This window comes from Spodoptera frugiperda, chromosome 19 (assembly GCF_023101765.2).
Source record: "Spodoptera frugiperda isolate SF20-4 chromosome 19, AGI-APGP_CSIRO_Sfru_2.0, whole genome shotgun sequence".
NCBI classification, from domain to species: Eukaryota; Metazoa; Arthropoda; class Insecta; order Lepidoptera; family Noctuidae; genus Spodoptera; species Spodoptera frugiperda.
Genome location: NC_064230.1, coordinates 4,863,263 through 4,883,595, shown reverse-complemented (window position 1 = coordinate 4,883,595; position 20,333 = coordinate 4,863,263). Strand labels below are relative to the sequence as shown.

General features: G+C 35.8%; 1 protein-coding gene and 1 long non-coding RNA gene across 3 annotated transcripts in view; both read right to left on the bottom strand.

The window, feature by feature from the left end:
* LOC126911891 (ATP-dependent DNA helicase PIF1-like) overlaps positions 1 to 14,050 on the bottom strand; it is a 95,835-nt gene extending 81,785 nt beyond the window's left edge. Inside the window, exons 1-2 of one of the 2 annotated variants that reach the window (XM_050701045.1) lie at positions 13,800 to 14,050; positions 11,445 to 13,691 (exon numbers count right to left, since the gene is read on the bottom strand). In XM_050701045.1, coding sequence (XP_050557002.1) covers positions 12,367 to 13,446 — 1,080 coding nt within the window. In that variant the 5' untranslated portion in view covers positions 13,447 to 13,691; positions 13,800 to 14,050 and the 3' untranslated portion in view covers positions 11,445 to 12,366. Of the gene's footprint in view, positions 1 to 11,444 lie in introns of both variants that reach the window. The other variant, XM_050701044.1, reaches the window with a different exon arrangement.
* The window catches only part of LOC126911897 (uncharacterized), a 141,158-nt gene extending 122,736 nt beyond the window's left edge, over positions 1 to 18,422 (bottom strand). Inside the window, exon 1 of the long non-coding RNA XR_007706405.1 lies at positions 15,672 to 18,422. This is a non-coding gene — a long non-coding RNA (uncharacterized LOC126911897). The remainder of the gene's footprint in view (positions 1 to 15,671) is intronic.
* Between the last annotated feature and the right edge of the window lie 1,911 nt (positions 18,423 to 20,333).

Sequence of the window (20,333 nt, the reverse complement as noted above, 5' to 3'; positions counted from 1 at the left end):
AAAGTACTAATGTACTCTAGTAGTTTTAACACATACTTACTTTGTACTGTGGAAAATATGTCCGAGTGAGGAGAGAACTGTGTAATGTTGATGTATCTTTTAAATAAAATATATTTCTTACGGACAAAATGCCCTGTAATGGCGAGTACATAAATGTATTCTAGAATTAGTATTTACAAGATACAACAACTGAATGTTGTTTTATTTATATTTGTAGTAGTGGTAGTGTTAAGCCTTTGGGTGTGGGATCATACACGCCCATTAACTCGGCCCTGGGGGAGTAGAGTCACCTTCTCTACTCTTCACTTGGGCAATTCCTGTCTGGCGCGTCCATGTCGCGGGGGTGGGCATCTTACACTTCAGTAGGCCGGAGTGTGTAGATGGCGAAGTTCAGCAGGGACCCAGTCCTGCGGGGTATAACGCGGAACCCGTGCCCAGGGTTACGGGTGAAGACTTCAACAAGTGGAGGCACATCGCGATGGCTACGATATCCAGGGAAAATGCATCATTGTCAACCACGAGCATTCTGTCAAGAATGTACGACTGAGGAGGAGGATGCTGCTCTACGGTCGTTCTACACAAGATATCCTTTTCAGTATTTCGTCTGATATGAAATATGTATTAAGATAAAATCTGGGGGCACGGTAGTGCCCCCGCCAAGACGAGCCAAGCGAAGCGCAAGCGCAAGGGCACTACCTACCTTTTCTCGAAGCGCTTCGTCGTATTTTTGAACCTTCATAACTTGAGTTTGGGTTATACCAGATAAACAAAATTTTCAGGATATAATGTCAGTGGTAGACTTAATAAACCTCTAAAGTTTCAATTGCATAGCTCTTATACTTTAGATTTTATTGATATCTAAAATACCCCGATTTCGTCACTCACTCACTCACTCACTCACTCACTCACTCACTGATGATCAACAAAATTCTTAAGGTACTTCCTGAAGTCCTAGAAAACTGAAATTTGGTATGTAAGCTAGTATTAGTACCCAAACAACAAAAAAATCCTAAAACTTGGAACTTTTACCCCCAACCCCTTAAACTAGGGGGTGAAAGTTTGTTCGAGACTTCCGCAACTTTTGACGCTAGAGGTCTGAATGCGGCCGCGGAGGGGTAAAAATCTGAAATAGGGAAACTTAATTCCCTATTTCCTGCTTGAGATCTGAAAATTATACACAAGTACATAGAACACAAACTTTTCATCAAATCAAAACATTATTCTACCCATAAGTACTTAGATATGAATAATATTACTACACTTCACTTCGGTAAGTGTTTATTAATCAACCTATACTTTTGAACATAAGCATCGTAAGTATAGTATGCGCCAACGCCCGCCGCCTGCCCCCTCGTCCCCGCGCAGTAGCTAAAAATAATCGGCCCGTCAGCGAGCGTGGCACCCGAACGCGGGCAGACGCGCGAGGGCAGACGTCGTTGACGGTTGTCTCGTTGAATGAAAAGTTTTCGGAATATTTCGGTGATTTAAAAGTTTGCTATCGCGGAGAAAAAAACCATTTGCCTAATATTTAATTGTTAGTAGTTTAGTAGGTAAAGGTTTAGATACTAGTGTTTTAATTTTCATTGATAAAAAGTATTAGGATTACGTTTGCAATTTTCTTATAAATTTAGTAGTTTAGTAGGTGAATTTGTCGCTCATTTTATCTTTCTATCATAAGCAACCTACAAAAAGAAATGAAATCCCACAAAAACATTTCATGTTAAATGTTGCCAAGACGAGACCATATAGCTCGCACTGTCAAAAAGTAATCAGATCCCGTGTAGAGCCAAGTTTCTAACCCTATACTTTTGAACTGGCGAGTTGGCCGCACGGAAAGAGTTTAGAAGATTGAATAGATTTTTAAGCTCAAGCCCATATGACGAATAGCAAAAAGTCCGTGCGGCCGACTCGCCAGTTCAAAAGTATAGGGTTAGAAACTTGGCTCTACACGGGATCTGATTACTTTTTGACAGTGCGAGCTATATGGTCTCGTCTTGGCAACATTTAACATGAAATGTTTTTGTGGGATATATGTTACATCAAAGAACAACCGTCAAGAAACTCCATTGACTTGGAAATGTCACAAATGTACTTTTACTTGACTGACTTCTTTATCCGCAAGAATGACTGCGGTTGAACGTATCTGAACGTCTTCACAAGATTTGTGAAACAATTCCTCCACTTAGACCGCCATTGACGTGGTTGTATACAAATACGAATATTCAGACTACAAGAATATTTGTAACTTCCCACTTATTCAAAGTTATTTAACAATGTACCGTCCGCCGCGCTTGTTCTAACTGTGTGCGTCGATATTTCTCTAATGAGCTATATTGTCTTCATTTATGTTATCAGAAGGAATGACATAAGAATCGTGTTAAAGACAACCATTAAAAAACTCTTTAAATAATCTTTGTAGGGTTATATAGGAGGACACAATTAATGATGCACTCGAGTGCAACCGAGTCATGTGCTGTATGACGATATACCAATACTTAATGCTGTAACAATATTTCGACAATTGTGAAATGTATCTCGAAATATTTTAATTCAATAACGAACGAAGTAAGCAATAATGTATGTTCACAAGTAAAGTGGGACATTGTAGTTCCGACACTCTTGTAAGAGTTACATCAAAGACAACCGTCAAGAAACTAAATGCATAGTTTGTGAAATATAAAGTTGAAAATCAAGTCTTATTTGATTCTTATAGACGAAGCCACGGCTTCGTGTATCTTACTGCGACATATCCATTTCTGGTTACGATATTATAATCACTATAATTCATAGTGTCAGTCATTGCAGCGGTCATCCAACGTGGATAGTCCATGTGACAATGTAACATAATATTTGCATCAATACAGAAACATGTATTAATATTGAATTCACTAAATGTTCCATGTCTCACAATGTGTCTGATGAGGTTAACCGTCAAGAAACTCCCTTGTCCTCCATTATGTAACTATTAATAATATGTATAATAAGTTTGAGTTTTAAAGCGGTCACTTCGTGTGATATATCCATGTTCGATTTCTCAATACTCCATGGATTTGTTAAACGTTCCATGTATCACAAGACACCTTATCTAGTCGGTATTTCCAAGTATGTAGTTTGTGTCTTTATAAATGTTCATAGTATATGTCAAAATATGATGTTTCTATTGAAGAACTGCCGTCAACAAAGTCTCACACAAAATGTGGTGTTTATAAATCAGTATGTCCAAGTAGCTTGTAATCTCATAAACAGCTACTTACAGGGCTTTGTGGTTGCTCTGATTGTGTGCGTCGATATTTGTTACGTGAATGTTGTGACTTCAGTCTAACTTTTTTAAACATGTAGTTAAAACAATTACATAATGTGTCAGTATTTCTAAACATTTGGTAGTTAACTGCCACTTACAAAATAATATGTTACTTTCGTGTTCATATAATAAGAATATTGTCTAAAGTTGTATCGAATACAACCATCAAGAAACACAATTGTCCTTAATGTTTTAATGAAGGTGATATATATAATTCTATCTTGAAGTATCTACTAAAGATGTAACAAAAGTTGATCTCGTTTAAAATATTTATATCTCCCTCTGTCAATCTGTGTTAACATACTGTCTCAGTAATTTAAAGTAATTTAACAATTAACTGTCTACCGCTAGTTCCAGCTGACGTCGATTTTAATTTTGTCGATGTCTTCGACTAAGATACAAGTATAGTCAGCTTGTAAGGATTTATCACTCGATTGTGATATCAACATCATATTTTAGAATTAAAACAACTATTGTTCCACTTAGAACGTGGAGGTTACAATGTACAATACTGTTTATTGAAAATTCTCTTCAAACGTTTTCTACGTGTTTACGTAATACGAAAAGTATTACAAAACTGTATCAAAGACAACCGTCAAGAAACTTATTGAGTAGTCTATGAAGTTAAATGATTAAAGATAATGTGCTGTGCTGTTTAGTAGTCTCACAAACAACTACTCTTTAATATTTCCCACTTATGTTTAAAACATAAGAATTATGTCGAAGACAACCATTAAGAAACTCTTTAAATAATCTACATTGTAGGGTTAATTGTATTTTTTCTCCTTTCATGATTGAAATATTGTAAAAGAGTTGTATCGAAGACAACTATCAAGAAACTTCATTGTATTGTTATGTAAATCATCATTAAAAGAAAAAAAGTTGTATCTAAGTATATCTCCATTAAAAAGAGACAAGAATAAAATGAATGCGTCTGTCTTTGTCATTTCGGGTCTGATGTCATTGACATGTCAATTGTTTTTTATTTGTATTAGAATGAAGAAATGGATTTAGAAAGAGAATACGATGTTTCTGTCCTTGTCATTTTGTGCATGACGTCACTGATATGTCATTTGTTTTTTTGTTTAAGGTACATAATGGAAATTAGTCTTGTCTCTGTGTGACATGCGTCAAAATGTATGGGAAAGTAAGTTTTCTTCATAAAAATATTTGTCATGATTTTTTAATAAAGTGTTTGTGTCGATCATTTCACAAAATGTAAAATACTAATGTACTCTAGTAGTTTTAACACATACTTACTTTGTACTGTGGAAAATATGTCCGAGTGAGGAGAGAACTGTGTAATGTTGATGCATCTTTTAAATAAAATATATTTCATACACACAAAATGCCCTGTAATGGCGAGTACATAAATGTATTCTAGAATAAGTATTTACAAGATACAACAACTGAATGTTGTTTTATTTATATTTGTAGTAGTGGTAGTGTTAAGCCTTTGGGTGTGGGATCATACACGCCCATTAACTCGGCCCTGGGGGGAGTAGAGTCACCTTCTCTACTCTTCACTTGGGCAATTCCTGTCTGGCGCGTCCATGTCGCGGGGGTGGGCATCTTACACTTCAGTAGGCCGGAGTGTGTAGATGGCGAAGTTCAGCAGGGACCCAGTCCTGCGGGGTATAACGCGGAACCCGTGCCCAGGGTTACGGGCGAAGACTTCAACAAGTGGAGGCACATCGCGAGAGCTACGATATCCAGGGAAAATGCATCATTGTCAACCACGAGCATTCTGTCAAGAATGTACGACTGAGGAGGAGGATGCTACTCTACGGTCGTTCTACACAAGATATCCTTTTCAGTATTTCATGTCATATGAAATATGTATTTAGTATGTATTATTTCAATATATGTTACATCGATGTACAACAGTCAAGAAACGTTTTGTATTGCCATTATATACGTACAGCAACATTAATCCAAACAGGAGTATAGTTACGAAGCATTCTCCGCATTGTCTTTGTCTGTGTTGTAAGTGGACAGTAAATTTTTGAAATTCAATGAATTTTCCCGATAAGTTACTCAATCAGTACCTACTTCCAAGTGTGTAGTCTGTCGCCTTGAAATATTGTAAGAGAGTTGTATCGAAGACAACATATACAAAGTTGTGTCGAAGACAGTCAAGCAATGTGCTAGTGACAACCGCGCTTGTTCTAATTGTGTGCGTCGATATTTGTCGCGTGAATTATATTGTATTTAATGTTTCCATATTCATGTCCTGAATCCAAAGGCCTTACGTTTGTTAAATACTCAATGTGATATATCACTATGTTTTAAATATTGAACATTGCATAGATTGTTTCCATTACGTCACGTAAGGTGTCCGATGAGGTTTACTCAATCAGTGTTTGTGACTATGTAGCTTGTAGATACGATATATTTTTCCAAGTATTGTCTAAGACAATTGTCAAGAAAATATACATATTTCTCTACTGTTTCTACAAATCCAAGAAACAGTATTGTATAAAGTTCTATCGAAGGACAACCGTCAAGAAACTCATTAGATAGTTTATTTCATCCAAATTTCATTTCTTGAGCCGGTTCAGAAGGTTAATATGTCCGTCTACTTGCCACGAAGTGGTGTTTCTACGTGGAATATGTAAACATTTTCCTACGTATGTATGTACATTGTGCAGCTACTGACTGATGTATCTCTCGTAATGTATTCTATGATTAAACTATTGTATAACACGTATAACGTAATTTATTATACGTTAAAGTATTGTATAAGAGTTCTATCGAAGAACAAACATCAAGAAACTAACTTGTCTTGGAATGGAAAGATTTCGTTATTCATTTTTTTCAGTGATTGTTTGAATAAGCTTCCAAAATGATCACTTGTTATTAGATGACTGGGGAGACAACCTTAGTCACTATAAAAAAACTGAAACTTATTGTCGATATTTGTCGTGTGTCTATGTCATGTCTTAAGGGTTTGCCCCTCTCCTGTTTTGCAGAATGAGTATTTCCAAGTAGCTTGTAATCTGATAAATGGCTACTCATAAAATGTTTCCTATACAATAACTTTTTTATAAGAATTCCTTCCATAGAAGGTAAGAAACTCGTATCTAGACGTAAATTTAATATGTTTGGAAAATATAGGTAAACGATCAAATAATTATGTTCGATCAACCTTGTATCGAAGACAACCGTCAAGAAACTTTATTGGTTAGCATCTCATAAATGGGTTAAATAATAGAAAAGTAGTTTGTAAATGTCTATGTCTAGAAAAATATTTTGCGCGTGTTTTCGCATGATCAGCTGTTAGCAGCTAAAGTTCCAAAATACTGCAGTCAGTAGTATTTCTCCATAAAGGTGTATAAATACAAACACAATGTATGGATGTGTGAAACGTTTCTTGTCTCAGAAGTCGTGCCCGCATTCGGGCGCATTGAGACTTACCTAGTCAGTATGTGCAAGTGGTTACGTAAATATACAAAGTTGTGTCGAAGACAGTCAATCAATGTGCTAGTGACAACCGCGCTTGTTCTAATGTGTGCGTCGATATATGTCGCGTGAATTATATTGTCTTTATATATTTCTTCTAAGACAAGGAACATGTCAATGTGAAAATAAACACGTTTCCCTGGTTATGACGTCATTAAACGTTCCACGTCTCACTTCCAATGCCACATGCAGGTGTGATGAGACTTATTGTACGAGTGGAGTCACTCGTGTGCTCTGTTTACTACGACAAGTGCTAACGTTAGTACAACGTCTAGTACAATGTTCTACCAGCAAGTTCAGTGCACGGGGTGTGTGCTTGTTCTAGCTGTGTGTGTCGATGTTTAGTGCAATGATTTGATAGACACATTAATAGATTCTACAGCGGTACAATCCCTCATCCAAGTCTAAGGAGCCTTCCTTAATCAATGTTGTATAAAAGTGTGTTTTATTCCTATAACAAAGAGGAAAATGTAATAATTGAATATTGAGAGTTCCGCGGCATTATTAAATATACTATGTACAACTTTCAATGTCGCATTCTGGTGCAATTGAACTGAATGCATAAAGTGCGTATCTAAGTTATTTCGAAGACAACCGTCAAGAAACTTTACATAAATATTCTTCTTTCTACAAATATCATTCTCCGGAGTTCTGTTTGAGTTTATTCTTAGTTGAGGAAGAAAATACCTTAACTTAGTAAAATGTATTCTCGTATTGAATTTAAATGTTTGAATTTCAACATTAATGTTTTACAAACACTCCTCCATACAGGAGCTAACATAACTATTTCCCCACTTATGACGTCACTAAAGTGGTTCTCAATTCTCAATATTAAATGTATTGTCTAGTAATTTGTATTGTACGAAAAGTTTGGTAAACTTGTGTCGAAGACAACCGTCAAGAAACTCGTTACCATAGCAACCGAGTCAATTATTACTATCAACTGGTCATTTTGTGGAAGACCATTTTTCCCATTCAGAATTATGCATTTGTAATCTATGTAGTTTATCATACCATACCTAAAGTGCATTAAATTTGGCAATGTATATAAATACGAATATTCAGACTACAAGAATATTTGTAACTTCCCACTTATTCAAAGTTATTTAACAATGTACCGTCCGCCGTGCTTGTTCTAACTGTTTGCGTCGATATTTGTCTAATGAGCTATATTGTCTTAATCTATGTTATCAGAAGTAATGACATAAGAATTGTGTCGAAGACAACCATTAAGAAACTCTTTAAATCATCTACATTGTTGCGTAACTAGTATTTTTTGTTTCTGTTGTCGGACAACTGTGAAGAAAGTCATTGAATGTCTATATAAAATATAAAATACAAAGTTCTCCGTGATTCTTCTTGTGGGTGTGTATTTCCAAGCAGACTATAGTGTACCAGACTGCGACTTAGGAGGACACAATTACTCCACTGAGGACTGCAGTGGTCGTTCGGTTTAGTTAATTCCTTGTTAATGATGCACTCGAGTGCAACCGAGTCATGTGCTGTATGACGATATACCAATACTTAATGCTGTAACAATATTTCGACAATTGTGAAATGTATCTCGAAATATTTTAATTCAATAACGAACGAAGTAAGCAATAATGTATGTTCACAAGTAAAGTGGAACATTGTAGTTCCGACACTCTTGTAAGAGTTACATCAAAGACAACCGTCAAGAAACTCGTTATCCTAGAACAAGAGTCAATTATTTATTCAGGTGACTGTAATCAGTTGCACAATATTAAAGTATTCTATATTATATAACTCAGTATTTCCAAGTAGTTTGCAGTCTCACAAACAACTACTCTTTAATATTTCCCACTTATGTTTAAAACATAAGAATTGTGTTGAAGACAACCATTAAGAAACTCTTTAAATAATCTACATTGTAGGGTTACTTGTATTTTCCCTCATTTAATGATTGAAATATTGTAAAAGAGTTGTATCGAAGACAACTATCAAGAAACTACATTGTATTGTTATTTAAATCATCGCTAGAGACTAAAAAATTAAAAAGAGACAACAATAACCTACATATTTCTGTCCTTGTCATTTCGGGTCTAACGTCATTGACATAACATCAATTGTTTTATATTTGTATTGAAATGATGAACTGTGTAATGTTGATGTATCTTTTAAATAAAATATATTTCATACAGACAAAATGCCCTGTAATGGCGAGTACATAAATGTATTCTAGAATTAGTATTTACAAGATACAACAACTGAATGTTGTTTTATTTATATTTGTAGTAGTGGTAGTGTTAAGCCTTTGGGTGTGGGATCATACACGCCCATTAACTCGGCCCTGGGGGGAGTAGAGTCACCTTCTTTATTCTTCACTTGGGCAATTCCTGTCTGGCGCGTCCATGTCGCGGGGGTGGGCATCTTACACTTCAGTAGGCCGGAGTGTGTAGATGGCGAAGTTCAGCAGGGACCCAGTCCTGCAGGGTATAACGCGGAACCCGTGCCCAGGGTTACAGGTGAAGACTTCAACAAGTGGAGGCACATCGCGAGAGCTACGATATCCAGGGAAATGCATCATTGTCAACCACGAGCATTCTGTCAAGAATGTACGACTGAGGAGGAGGATGCTGCTCTACGGTCGTTCTACACAAGATATCCTTTTCAATATTTAAAAATACATGGAGATATGTACTAAATAATGAAAGTTTATATTTAAAAAGTTTAAAGGCGATTTTATATTGAGTTCCATCGAAGACCAAACTTCAAGAAACTAACTTGTCAACGTGGAATGGAATGATTTCGTTATTCTTACTACTTGTAGTTTTTTTACAAGCTTCCATAATGATCCCTTGTAATTAGATGACCGAGGAGACAACCTCAGTCAATATTAAAAAACTGAAACTTATTGTCGATATTTGTCGTGTGTCTATGTCACGTCTTAAGGGTTTGCCCCTCTCCTGCTTTGCAGAATGAGTATTTCTAAGTAGCTTGTAATCTGATAAACGGCTACTTATAAAATGTTTCCTATACAATAACTTTTTTATAAGAATTCCTTCAAAAGAAGGTAAGAAACTCGTATCTAGACGTAAATTTAATACGTTTGGAAGATATAGGTAGACAATCAAATAATTATGTTCGAACCTTGTATCGAAGACAACCGTCAAGAAACTCATTAGTTCGTGAAGCTAGCAGACAAGTTTACTTCTTCATTAGTAAAGCAATATATTTGATTTTTATCGGGATTAATCCCGACGAATATTCCATTGAAATATAAATGTTAAATTGTACTGAATGTTTCCTGTGAACATATTAGTTCTATTGTATGAAACATTTGTCGTACTTGTATCGAGGACAACCGGCAAGAAACCCATTGATATAGGTACCAATACTTAATGCTGTAACAATATTTCGACAGTTGTGAAATGTCTCTCGAAATATTTTAATTCAATAACGAACGAAGTAAGCAGTAATGTATGTTCACAAGTAAAGTGGAACATTGTAGTTCCGACACTCTTGTAAGAGTTACATCAAAGACAACCATTTTAAGAGACAATTTATTTCTTCGCGCGCTTCGCTAAGTACGCAACATTAAAGTATGCCATATTTAATAACTTAGTATTTCCAAGTAGTTTGTAGTCTCACAAACAACTACTCTTTAATATTTCCCACTTATGTTTAAAACATAAGAATTGTGTCGAAGACAAACATTAAGAAACTCTTTAAATAATCTACATTGTAGGGTTACATATTACCTATTACCTAGTCAGTATTCCACAGTGGTGTGTAGCCACATACACAGCTAGGTACTATATGTTCTGTCAACGTTGTATCGAAGATAACCGTCAAGAAACTTATTGTAAAGTCTATGAGATGAAAGATTTTGGTAATGTTGAAGATTTTATACCTGTTCAAGTAAAACAGTGGCATGGTCATATATTATGGATCAGTGTGTTCATAAACAAGCGTTTCCCTACTTGGAACGCCATTAAAGAGATCGTGATCGTATAACATTAATTTATTATTCAGAACTAAACTTGTGTCGAAGACAACCGTCAAGAAACTCGTTACCATAGCAACCGAGTCAATTATTATTGCCATGTTGTCGTTATTTGCAAGACCAATATCCCCATTCAGAATTATGTATTTGTAATTCTATGTGGTAAATCATATCCCTAAAGTGCATTAAATTTGGCAATGTATACAAATACGAATATTCAGACTACAAGAATATTTGTAACTTCCCACTTATTCAAAGTTATTTAACAGTGTACCGTCCGCCGTGCTTGTTCTAACTGTGTGCGTCGAAATTTGTCTTACCAGTATTGTATATGAGTTCTGTCGAGGAACAACCGTCAAGAAACTCGTGTCTAGAAACTTCTATTGCAATATTTAACAAATAACATTATTAATAGCATTTATAAAACAACATTTTCCCTATTTAGAACTAACTGTTCTACGTGCAGAAGTTGTTCTTCGTGACTTTTCTATTTTATATTATAAACACGTGAACATAGAAAGAAACTCTTTACATAGTCTATACAACAGACTGTCCAAAGAATGAATAGTTCGGCTCAATCAGACTCCATGAACTATGTCCTCTGTCTGTGTCTTGTGTCTTATAGCCATCGAATGAGTTTCACGCTTGTTCTAATTGTGTGCGTCGATATTTGTCGTATCAATTACAATATGTATCTACAGTATTTATGATTACCGTCAAGAAACTATATTGTACTCTGTATACATCCAATCGTTCCAGATCCAGATCGTTCTGTAAGCGATTTCTCAACCAGACAACAATGTCTCTACTTGATGTACTATGTATCGTTCTACGCGACAGTATAACGCAGCTATTGGTCCGCTATATACAATGTACATGTTGCATGGCATTAGACCACACTATGGAGTATTTCCCGACTGCTGCTTACAAAATGTTTCCTTCGTGTTTACATTAAACGATTCGTGGGTGTTGTATTGAAGACAACCGTCAAGAAACTTTATTGGTTAGCATCTCATCAACGGGTTAAATAAAAGAGAAGCTTGTAAATGTCTATATCTAGAAAAATATTTTGCGCGTGCTTTCGCATGATCAGCTGTTAGCAGCTAAAGTTCCAAAATACTGCAGTCGGTAGTATTTCTCCATAAAGGAGTATAAATACAAACACAATGTATGGATGTGTGAAATGTTTCATGTCTCAGAAGTCGTGCCCGCATTTGGGCGCATTGAGACTTACCTAGTCAGTATGTGCAAATGGTTACGTAAATATACAAAGCTGTGTCGAAGACAGTCAAGCATGTGCTAGTGACAACCGCGCTTGTTCTAATGTGTGCGTCGATATATGTCGCGTGAATTATATTGTCTTTATATAAGTACTAGCTGACCCGGCAAACGTTGTTTTGCCATATAAACAATTTCTATGTACTTTCTAGTGCCGACAGAAAATAACTAACCTATTTTAAAGTGTGTAAGGATGTGGTATATGCACGAAATAGGTGTGTAATGCTGTGAACGATAAGGGAATATAGAAATAACAAACGCCAAGCACTATATTTATTAATAATTCATCATAATTTATTTCTGTAATATATATATACGTATCATTATTCGATAAGAACGGTAACACTATCAAAAAATATCAGTCTCTTAATGCTACAGCGTGAACAATATTTTTTGTTAGCCCATCTTTAGCTAACACAAACAAACTTGATGGTTTACCCACTCGTGAGCATGCTACGTATAATTGTCCGTGTGAAAAACATGGCGTGCTTAAATCTAAACCACAAACCGACATCGTTTGGCCTTGGGATTTATTGATGGTCATGGCAAATGCCAATCGAACTGGAAGCTGAACACGTTTTAATTGAATTGGCACATCCGTAGGTATTATAGGAATCCGTGGTATTAATATGTTTTCACCTCGGAACTTTCCACTTAAAATGCTAGCTTCGATGACGTTCTTCATTAATTTTCGAATGACCAATCGCGTACCGTTGCACAGCCGTGGCGGGTTCAAATTGCGAAGCAAGATAATCGGAGATCCAACCTTTAATTGTAAATTATGCGGTGGCACACCTGGCAAATCCAGTGAGTTCAAAAACTCTGTCGGAAAATTTACAGATTCGCTCGCATCGCAAACTGTGTCAATAGATTTATATGATTCCAAGTTCCCTGGCAATAACTGTTGTAACTTCAGATTCAAATTGTCAACGTCTACATTTTTTGCCGCTAAAATTGCTCTTTCTGCAAGCCACTCATGATTTAAGTACTGTATGTGTACATCGGGAAATATTTTATTAATGAGAGTGTCTTGTGAGTCAACGATTGTGCAAAAATCTGTCGGTAATTTTACGCATCCAGTCTCATCTATAGTTACTTTTCCATCACCGATATCTAGAAGTTGTTTTGAGAATGTTTCAGCGGATGGATCTTGAAGCATTTGAACGCGCATATTTACTTTCAGCTGTACTTTTTCAACATTACGCCACAGTGTAGATGATTTTAAGCAAGCATTAATCTCATCAGCGTATGTTGAACGTGGAATGACAGGAAGTGTTTGCCTGAAATCACCTGAAAGGACTAACAGAGTGCCGCCAAATAGTTTGTCGTTGTTTTTGATATCTTTTAACGTCCTGTTCAACGCCTCAAGTGAATGTTTGTGCGCCATAGTACATTCATCCCAGATGATAATTTTACATTGTTTCAGCACGGTGGCCATGGACGATTTTTTATGTTGCACACTCCGTCAGGGTTATTTTGAATATTTAATGGCAGTTTAAATATTGAATGAGCTGTTCTGCCTCCATCCAATAAAGTTGCAGCAATGCCTGACGATGCAACGGCCAATGCGATGCTTCAACGGATTTCTTCTTCAGATCTTTCGGATCTTAAATTTCTCTTGCTTCTGGTTTTACTTGTATTACGGCTCAAATCAGCGCCTTTGCGTTTTCGTGGCATTGTTCGCTGTACAAAATACACATAATTAGAACTAACAAAATTACTTAAGAATGAAAAACATCGTAATTATATTGTTATTAACAACAATTTGAGTATAAAAATAAATATACTTACAACAACACAAAAGTCGTTGTTGGTAGGGACCCCTGACACGTGTTGAATATTTTTAGGTTATAATTAATAATAACAGATATTATTAATTAATTAATTGTATAATTAATTTAAGAGAGTTATTATTAGTATTATTTATAATTAATAATGAGAGATACACTGACAGTAAACGTCACTACTAAGTTTGATGCATAAACACACATAAACATTAATGATGGCCGACAACTGTGGAGGGAGTGAGAGAAACAGGAGACCGGCTTCGGTCTCATCCCCACTCCGCGTTGTTCACTGGGTAGTTACACCGATATAGTCTGGCCAATGAGTATCCAGAGTAAAATTATTTATTATTAGTATTATTATTTAGTTTTGGTTTATTTTATTTTTTAAGTTTATACTGCATTTATCGCATTAGGTGTGCCTGTAATGATAAATGTAATGTTAGGATAAATAAATAAATAAATAAATAAATAAATAAATAAAAGCGCGGAAAATTTTAAAAATTAATTAAATTATAGGGGTTGGTGATAGAAGGGCAAAAACTTAGGGTTGTATGTATTTTTGAATATCGTATCATAAAAAAATAAATAAAAAAAATTTTGTCGAAAAAATGAAAAAAAAAATTTGAGGGGTGGACCACCCTTATTATTTAGGGGTGTGAAAAATAGATGTTAGCCGATTCTCAGACCTACTCAATATGCTTACCAAATTTCAGAGGAATCGGTCGAGCCGTTTCGGAGGAGTTTGGAGACTAACTTTGTGACACGAGAATTTTATATATAAGAATATATTTTAATCCTCATACATGTCTGTTTGAAAATAAACATGAGTTTCTCTGGTTATGACGTCATTAAACGTTCCACGTCTCACTTCCAATGCCACATGCAGGTGTGATGAGACTTATTGTACGAGTGGAGTCACTCGTGTGCTCTGTTTACTACGACAAGTGCTAACGTTAGTACAACGTCTAGTACAATGTTCTACCAGCAAGTTCAGTGCACGGGGTGTGTGCTTGTTCTAGCTGTGTGTGTCGATGTTTAGTGCAATGATTTGATAGCAACATTAATAGATTCTACATCTGTACAGTCTCTCATCCAAGTGTAAGGAGCCTTCCTTAATCAATGTTGTATAAAAGTGTGTTTTATTCCCATAACAAAGAGGTAAATGTTATAATTAAATATTGAGAGTTCCGCGGCATTATTAAATGTATTATGTACAACTTTCAATGTCGCATTCTGGTGCAAATTAACTTAATGCATAAAGTATGTATCTAAGTTATTTCGAAGACAACCGTCAAGAAACTCATTCGATAGTTTATGTCATTCAAAATTTCAGCTCATTACTAGAGCGGTTTCTCAACATTTAATGTCTCAGAAGGCGGCACTACATTCAGGCGCTCGATGTGACGCTGTGCGCGTCGATATTTGGTACAACAATATTACTGACTGCAACTATATCTAATGTTCTATGAGTGTTGCATGTTAGCTTGTGTCGAAGACAACCGTCAAGAAACTACAAATACATTCGTGACATCTTTATATAAATATGTTACGTACAACATGCCATTATATACGTACAGCAACATTATTCGAAATAGGAGTATAGTTATAAAGCATTCCTCGCTTTGTCTTTGTCGTTATTACATGCGACATAAATATATTGTATTTATTAAAGTTGTAGCGAAGACAGCCAGTAAGAAACGTTGAGTAGTGTAGCGACAGACTAGTTTGTTCTAGTTGTGTGCGTCGATGTTTGTCGCGTGAATTATATTGTCTTATCTAGGTAATAATTTTATCTCTCAGTTTTGCCGTTCGTCAAATTGATATTCATATTTAATTAATAAATGCCAATAAACTTTATAAATTATGATCGATCAACCTTGTATCGAAGACAACCGTCAAGAAACTCATTAATTCATGATCAACTCTTGCAATGCTATGATACACCTGAATAAAAGTTGTCCACAACGTCTGAGGCGAGAAACGGACATGACTCCGCGTAAGGCCACGGGTCCGCTTTACCCAGTCTTCTTTGTCTCTTTCAACACGTTTTAAACACAGTCTCTCGAGAATATTTCTCAATAATTAATGTCATATAGAATTGTGAACATACGTAATACACATTTCATCAAACTTAGGTTGTCCATGCTTCCTGGAGTTGTTCCATTGTATCAAAGTCCCACCGAGGGTGCTCCGTCTCGCGTTGGACTGTACCTGGTGACACCTAGTCAGTATATCTGCGTGGGTTGTAGTCTAACTAATGTTTCCTACGTATTTACATAATACGTAATTGTTCCAAGTTGTGTTAAAGACAACCGTCAAGTAACGTGACATCAGTGTTTGTTCTAATTGTGTGCGTCGATATTTAGAACTGAGAAATGTAAGTGAACTGAGGAAATGATGTATAGGCTATGTATATATCGTTAATAGTGTTCCGTGTAGGTGAGATATTGTAAGTCCCACAAGACGACTGACCTAGTCGGTAACTTCAAGTATATTGAATATACAAATTAATAAAGTATTATGGTAAATACAATAGTTCGGGTTTTCTGTGTCAACTTGGACGTGATATCAATCAACAAGTTCTACACTTACAACTATTTGTCGTTCTACTCGGACGTGGTCATTCCTATCAATATTTAAACTGATAATGAAATATACAAGTTCCACGGATGTTTCAGACTGACATGACCTAGTCAGTACCTGCAATTAGTTTGCAGTCTCAAATGTTTCCTACGTATTTAAATAATACGAAACTTTACAAGTTGTATCGAAGACAACCGTCAAGAAACTAGTTCTCGTCAACTGGAGTACCTAAATATTGTCTCCCACTTCCTTTGGTTGAAAGAACCACAATAGAACTATACTTGTCTATTTATTATGGTTGTAATTACTGACTCGTCGGTATTTACTTAATGTTCAGCAGTTCTTACAATGTAGTGTTCCCGTTTACTGACAGCTCCGATATAGCTGATGGCGATTGCTTCTGCCTCGAGTGTATAGAGTACAGTTTCATTACTTGTTGCTGTTGTACCACTGTGCAACAAGTCAGTTTAGTACACGGGGAGTCTGCTAGTTCTAGCTGTGTGTGTCGATGTTTGAAAGTATTGACTGGGTATATTTTTTCTATAACTAGTTTTTGTGGAGTCGTCTCAGTATAAGAAGAGGTTAGGCACATATCGATATATAAATAAGTACTTTGCCTCAGAGGCTTCAAGATATTTGTAATTCCCTCTCAGTATCATTGCTCGGAGTTGTTTAACAATTACTCGTACAATGAGTATTGTGTGCGCTCTGTGGGGTGTGCGTCGATATTTTGTCAATAGTTCGGTAGGTACTCGTACAACGATGTTGCAAGTTCGATTCATGTCGTGCCAAATGTTCTTGGAAGTAAATTCAACCAATTCTAAGTAAAGAAGACAACCGCCAAGGAACTCATTAGTCGCCATTAATAATTCGTGGATCGTTGTAGTTGTTATTGTTTGTGTCAATATTACTCCATACTCGTCACATTCTCCACGTCTCCAGTCACTATTGTCTAGTGATTAGCGTTGTACTAAACTCTAGTTGGAGTTGTATCGAAGACAACCGTCAAGAAACTTGTAGCAATAATGTCATCCAATAGGTAATCGTCGAGTAAGTTATCGTGTAATTGGTCATCTATTGGTTGAACTGTACTTGTAGTACTATCATGTACAAACTGCAGTATCATGTTGTATTCTACAAATGTGTGAGCACTGTGGGATAACTATGTATTTCCACATTCAGAACGTTACTAAAGTATTCATGTTTCAATTGTTATTCAATGAATTTTCCCGATAAGGTACTCAATCGGTACCTACTTCCAAGTGTGTTTCCCTCTCATTTGAAATATTGTAAGAGAGTTGTATCGTATTGAACACAACCGTCAAGAAACTTATGTATCTGCGTATGTCCATGTAACAACTAAATAGTCTATATCGATGTTACAGTCATTTTCAAAAATGATTTCTATTACGAACTAAAATACGCGTGTAAACAACTGCGTTTTAATATTTCCCACTTATGTTCAAAACATAAGAATTGTGTCGAAGACAACCATTAAGAAACTCTTTAAATAATCTACATTGTAGGGTTACTTGTATATTCCCTCATTTCATGATTGAAATATTGTAAAAGAGTTGTATCGAAGACAACTATCAAGAAACTTCATTTAGTTATGTATAAACTTAAATTTTAAGCTGGCCTTTGGTTATCATGGAATAATCGAAAGTATATATTATTTTATAGATTCTAATTTCTCAAATTGTCTTAGAAGACAATCCCATATTCATTCCCAGTGAGACTTGTTATACAAAATATTGTTCAAGTTGTATCGAAGACAACTATCAAGAAACTTCATTGTATTGTAATGTAAATCACCGCTAGAAACTAAAGATAATTCTACATCTCCATTAAAAAGAGACAACTATAACATTAATGTTTCTGTCCTTGTCATTTTGGGTCTGACGTCATTGATATGTCAATTGTTTTTTATTTGTATTGGACCAAAGAAAATTCAGTAAATGGATTTAGAAAGAGAATGCGATGTTTTTGTCCTTGTCATTTTGTGCATGACGTCACTGAAATGTCATTAGTTTTTTTTTTTTTTTGTTAAACGTACATAATGGAATTTAGTCTTGTTTCTGTGTGACATGCGTCAAAATGTATGGGAAAGTAAGTTTTCTTTATAAAAATATTTGTCACGATTTTTAATAAAGTGTTTCTGTCGATCTTTTCGCAAAATGTAAAGTACTAATGTATTCAAGTAGTTTTAACACAAACTTACTTTGTACTATGTAAAATTTGTTAGAGTGAGGAGAGAACTGTGTAATGTTGATGTATCTTTTAAATAAAATATATTTCATACAAACAAAATGCCCTGTAATGGCGAGTACATAAATGCATTCTAGAATTAGTATTTACAAGATACAACAACTGAATGTTGTTTTATTTATATTTGTAGTAGTGGTAGTGTTAAGCCTTTGGGTGTGGGATCATACACGCCCATTAACTCGGCCTTGGGGGAGTAGAGTCACCTTCTCTACTCTTCACTTGGGCAATTCCTGTCTGACGCGTCCATGTCGCGGGGGTGGGCATCTTACACTTCAGTAGGCCGGAGTGTGTAGATGGCGAAGTTCAGCAGGGACCCAGTCCTGCGGGGTATAACGCGGAACCCGTGCCCAGGGTTACGGGTGAAGACCTCAACAAGTGGAGGCGCATCGCGAGAGCTACGATATCCAGGGAAATGCATCATTGTCAACCACGAGCATTCTGTCAAGAATGTACGACTGAGGAGGAGGATGCTGCTCTACGGTCGTTCTACACAAGATATCCTTTTCAGTATTTCATGTGATATGAAATATGTATTATGATAAAATAAATGTTACAACCGTCAAGAAACTCATTGAATAATATTATTATATAAATTTTATTTTACTTCAAAGTATACCTTACGGTTCCACCAAATTAAGAATGGTGAATGTCGAGTCCAATATAAGAGTCGGGGAGATGTTCCCCTTTATTGTGTTTGCTATAAACGGTTTGACGTGACGTAAACTACAATTGCTGTATTTGGAACTACTTGTAGTCCCACGCGGTGTTCTCAATGGTCCGTAGCTTTGGACCAGTTCAGTCTTTGTCCCGAACGTAAGTAACTAGACGACGGTTTCATGTATACCGATATATCCATTTCTGGTTACGATATTATAATGACTATTGTATGTTATTTGAAACAATGCTGCCCTCGCCTCGTGCGCACAGTTTAATCGTTGCAACACATTGATTGATATACACACAGACTAACGTATTTTGTACCGAAGAACAACCGTCAAGAAACTTTCTTGTCTTTTCGAAATGTAATAATTATAACTATCTTTTCTTTTAGTACTGGTCGTGAGGAAAACAAATATTTCTTTTGATCCTCCGAGCCACCACGACACATAAAATAAGTACTTACTAGTATTTGAATGAAATGTAAGGATTGTATCGAAGACAACCGTCAAGAAACTAAATGCATAGTTTGTGAAATATAAAGTTAAAAATCTACAGTCTTGTATGCGTCTTATAGACGAAGCCACGGTTTCATGTATCTTACTGCGACATATCCATTTCTGGTTACGATATTATAATCACTATAATTCATAGTGTCAGTCATTGCAGCGGTCATCCAACGTGGATAGTCCATGTGACAATTTAACATAATATTTGCATCAATACAGAAACATGTATTAATATTGAATTCACTAAATGTTCCATGTCTCACAATGTTCCTAATGAAATATACAAGTTCCACGGATGTTTCAGACTGACATGACCCTAGTCAGTACCTGCAATTAGTTTGTAGTATAAAATGTTTCCTACGTAATTAAATAATACGAAACTTTACAAGTTGTATCGAAGACAACCGTCAAGAAACTCGTTACCATAGCAACCGAGTCAATTATTACTATCAACTGGTCATCTTGGGGAAGACCATTTTCCCATTCAGAATTATGTATTTGTAATTCTATGTGGTATTTTA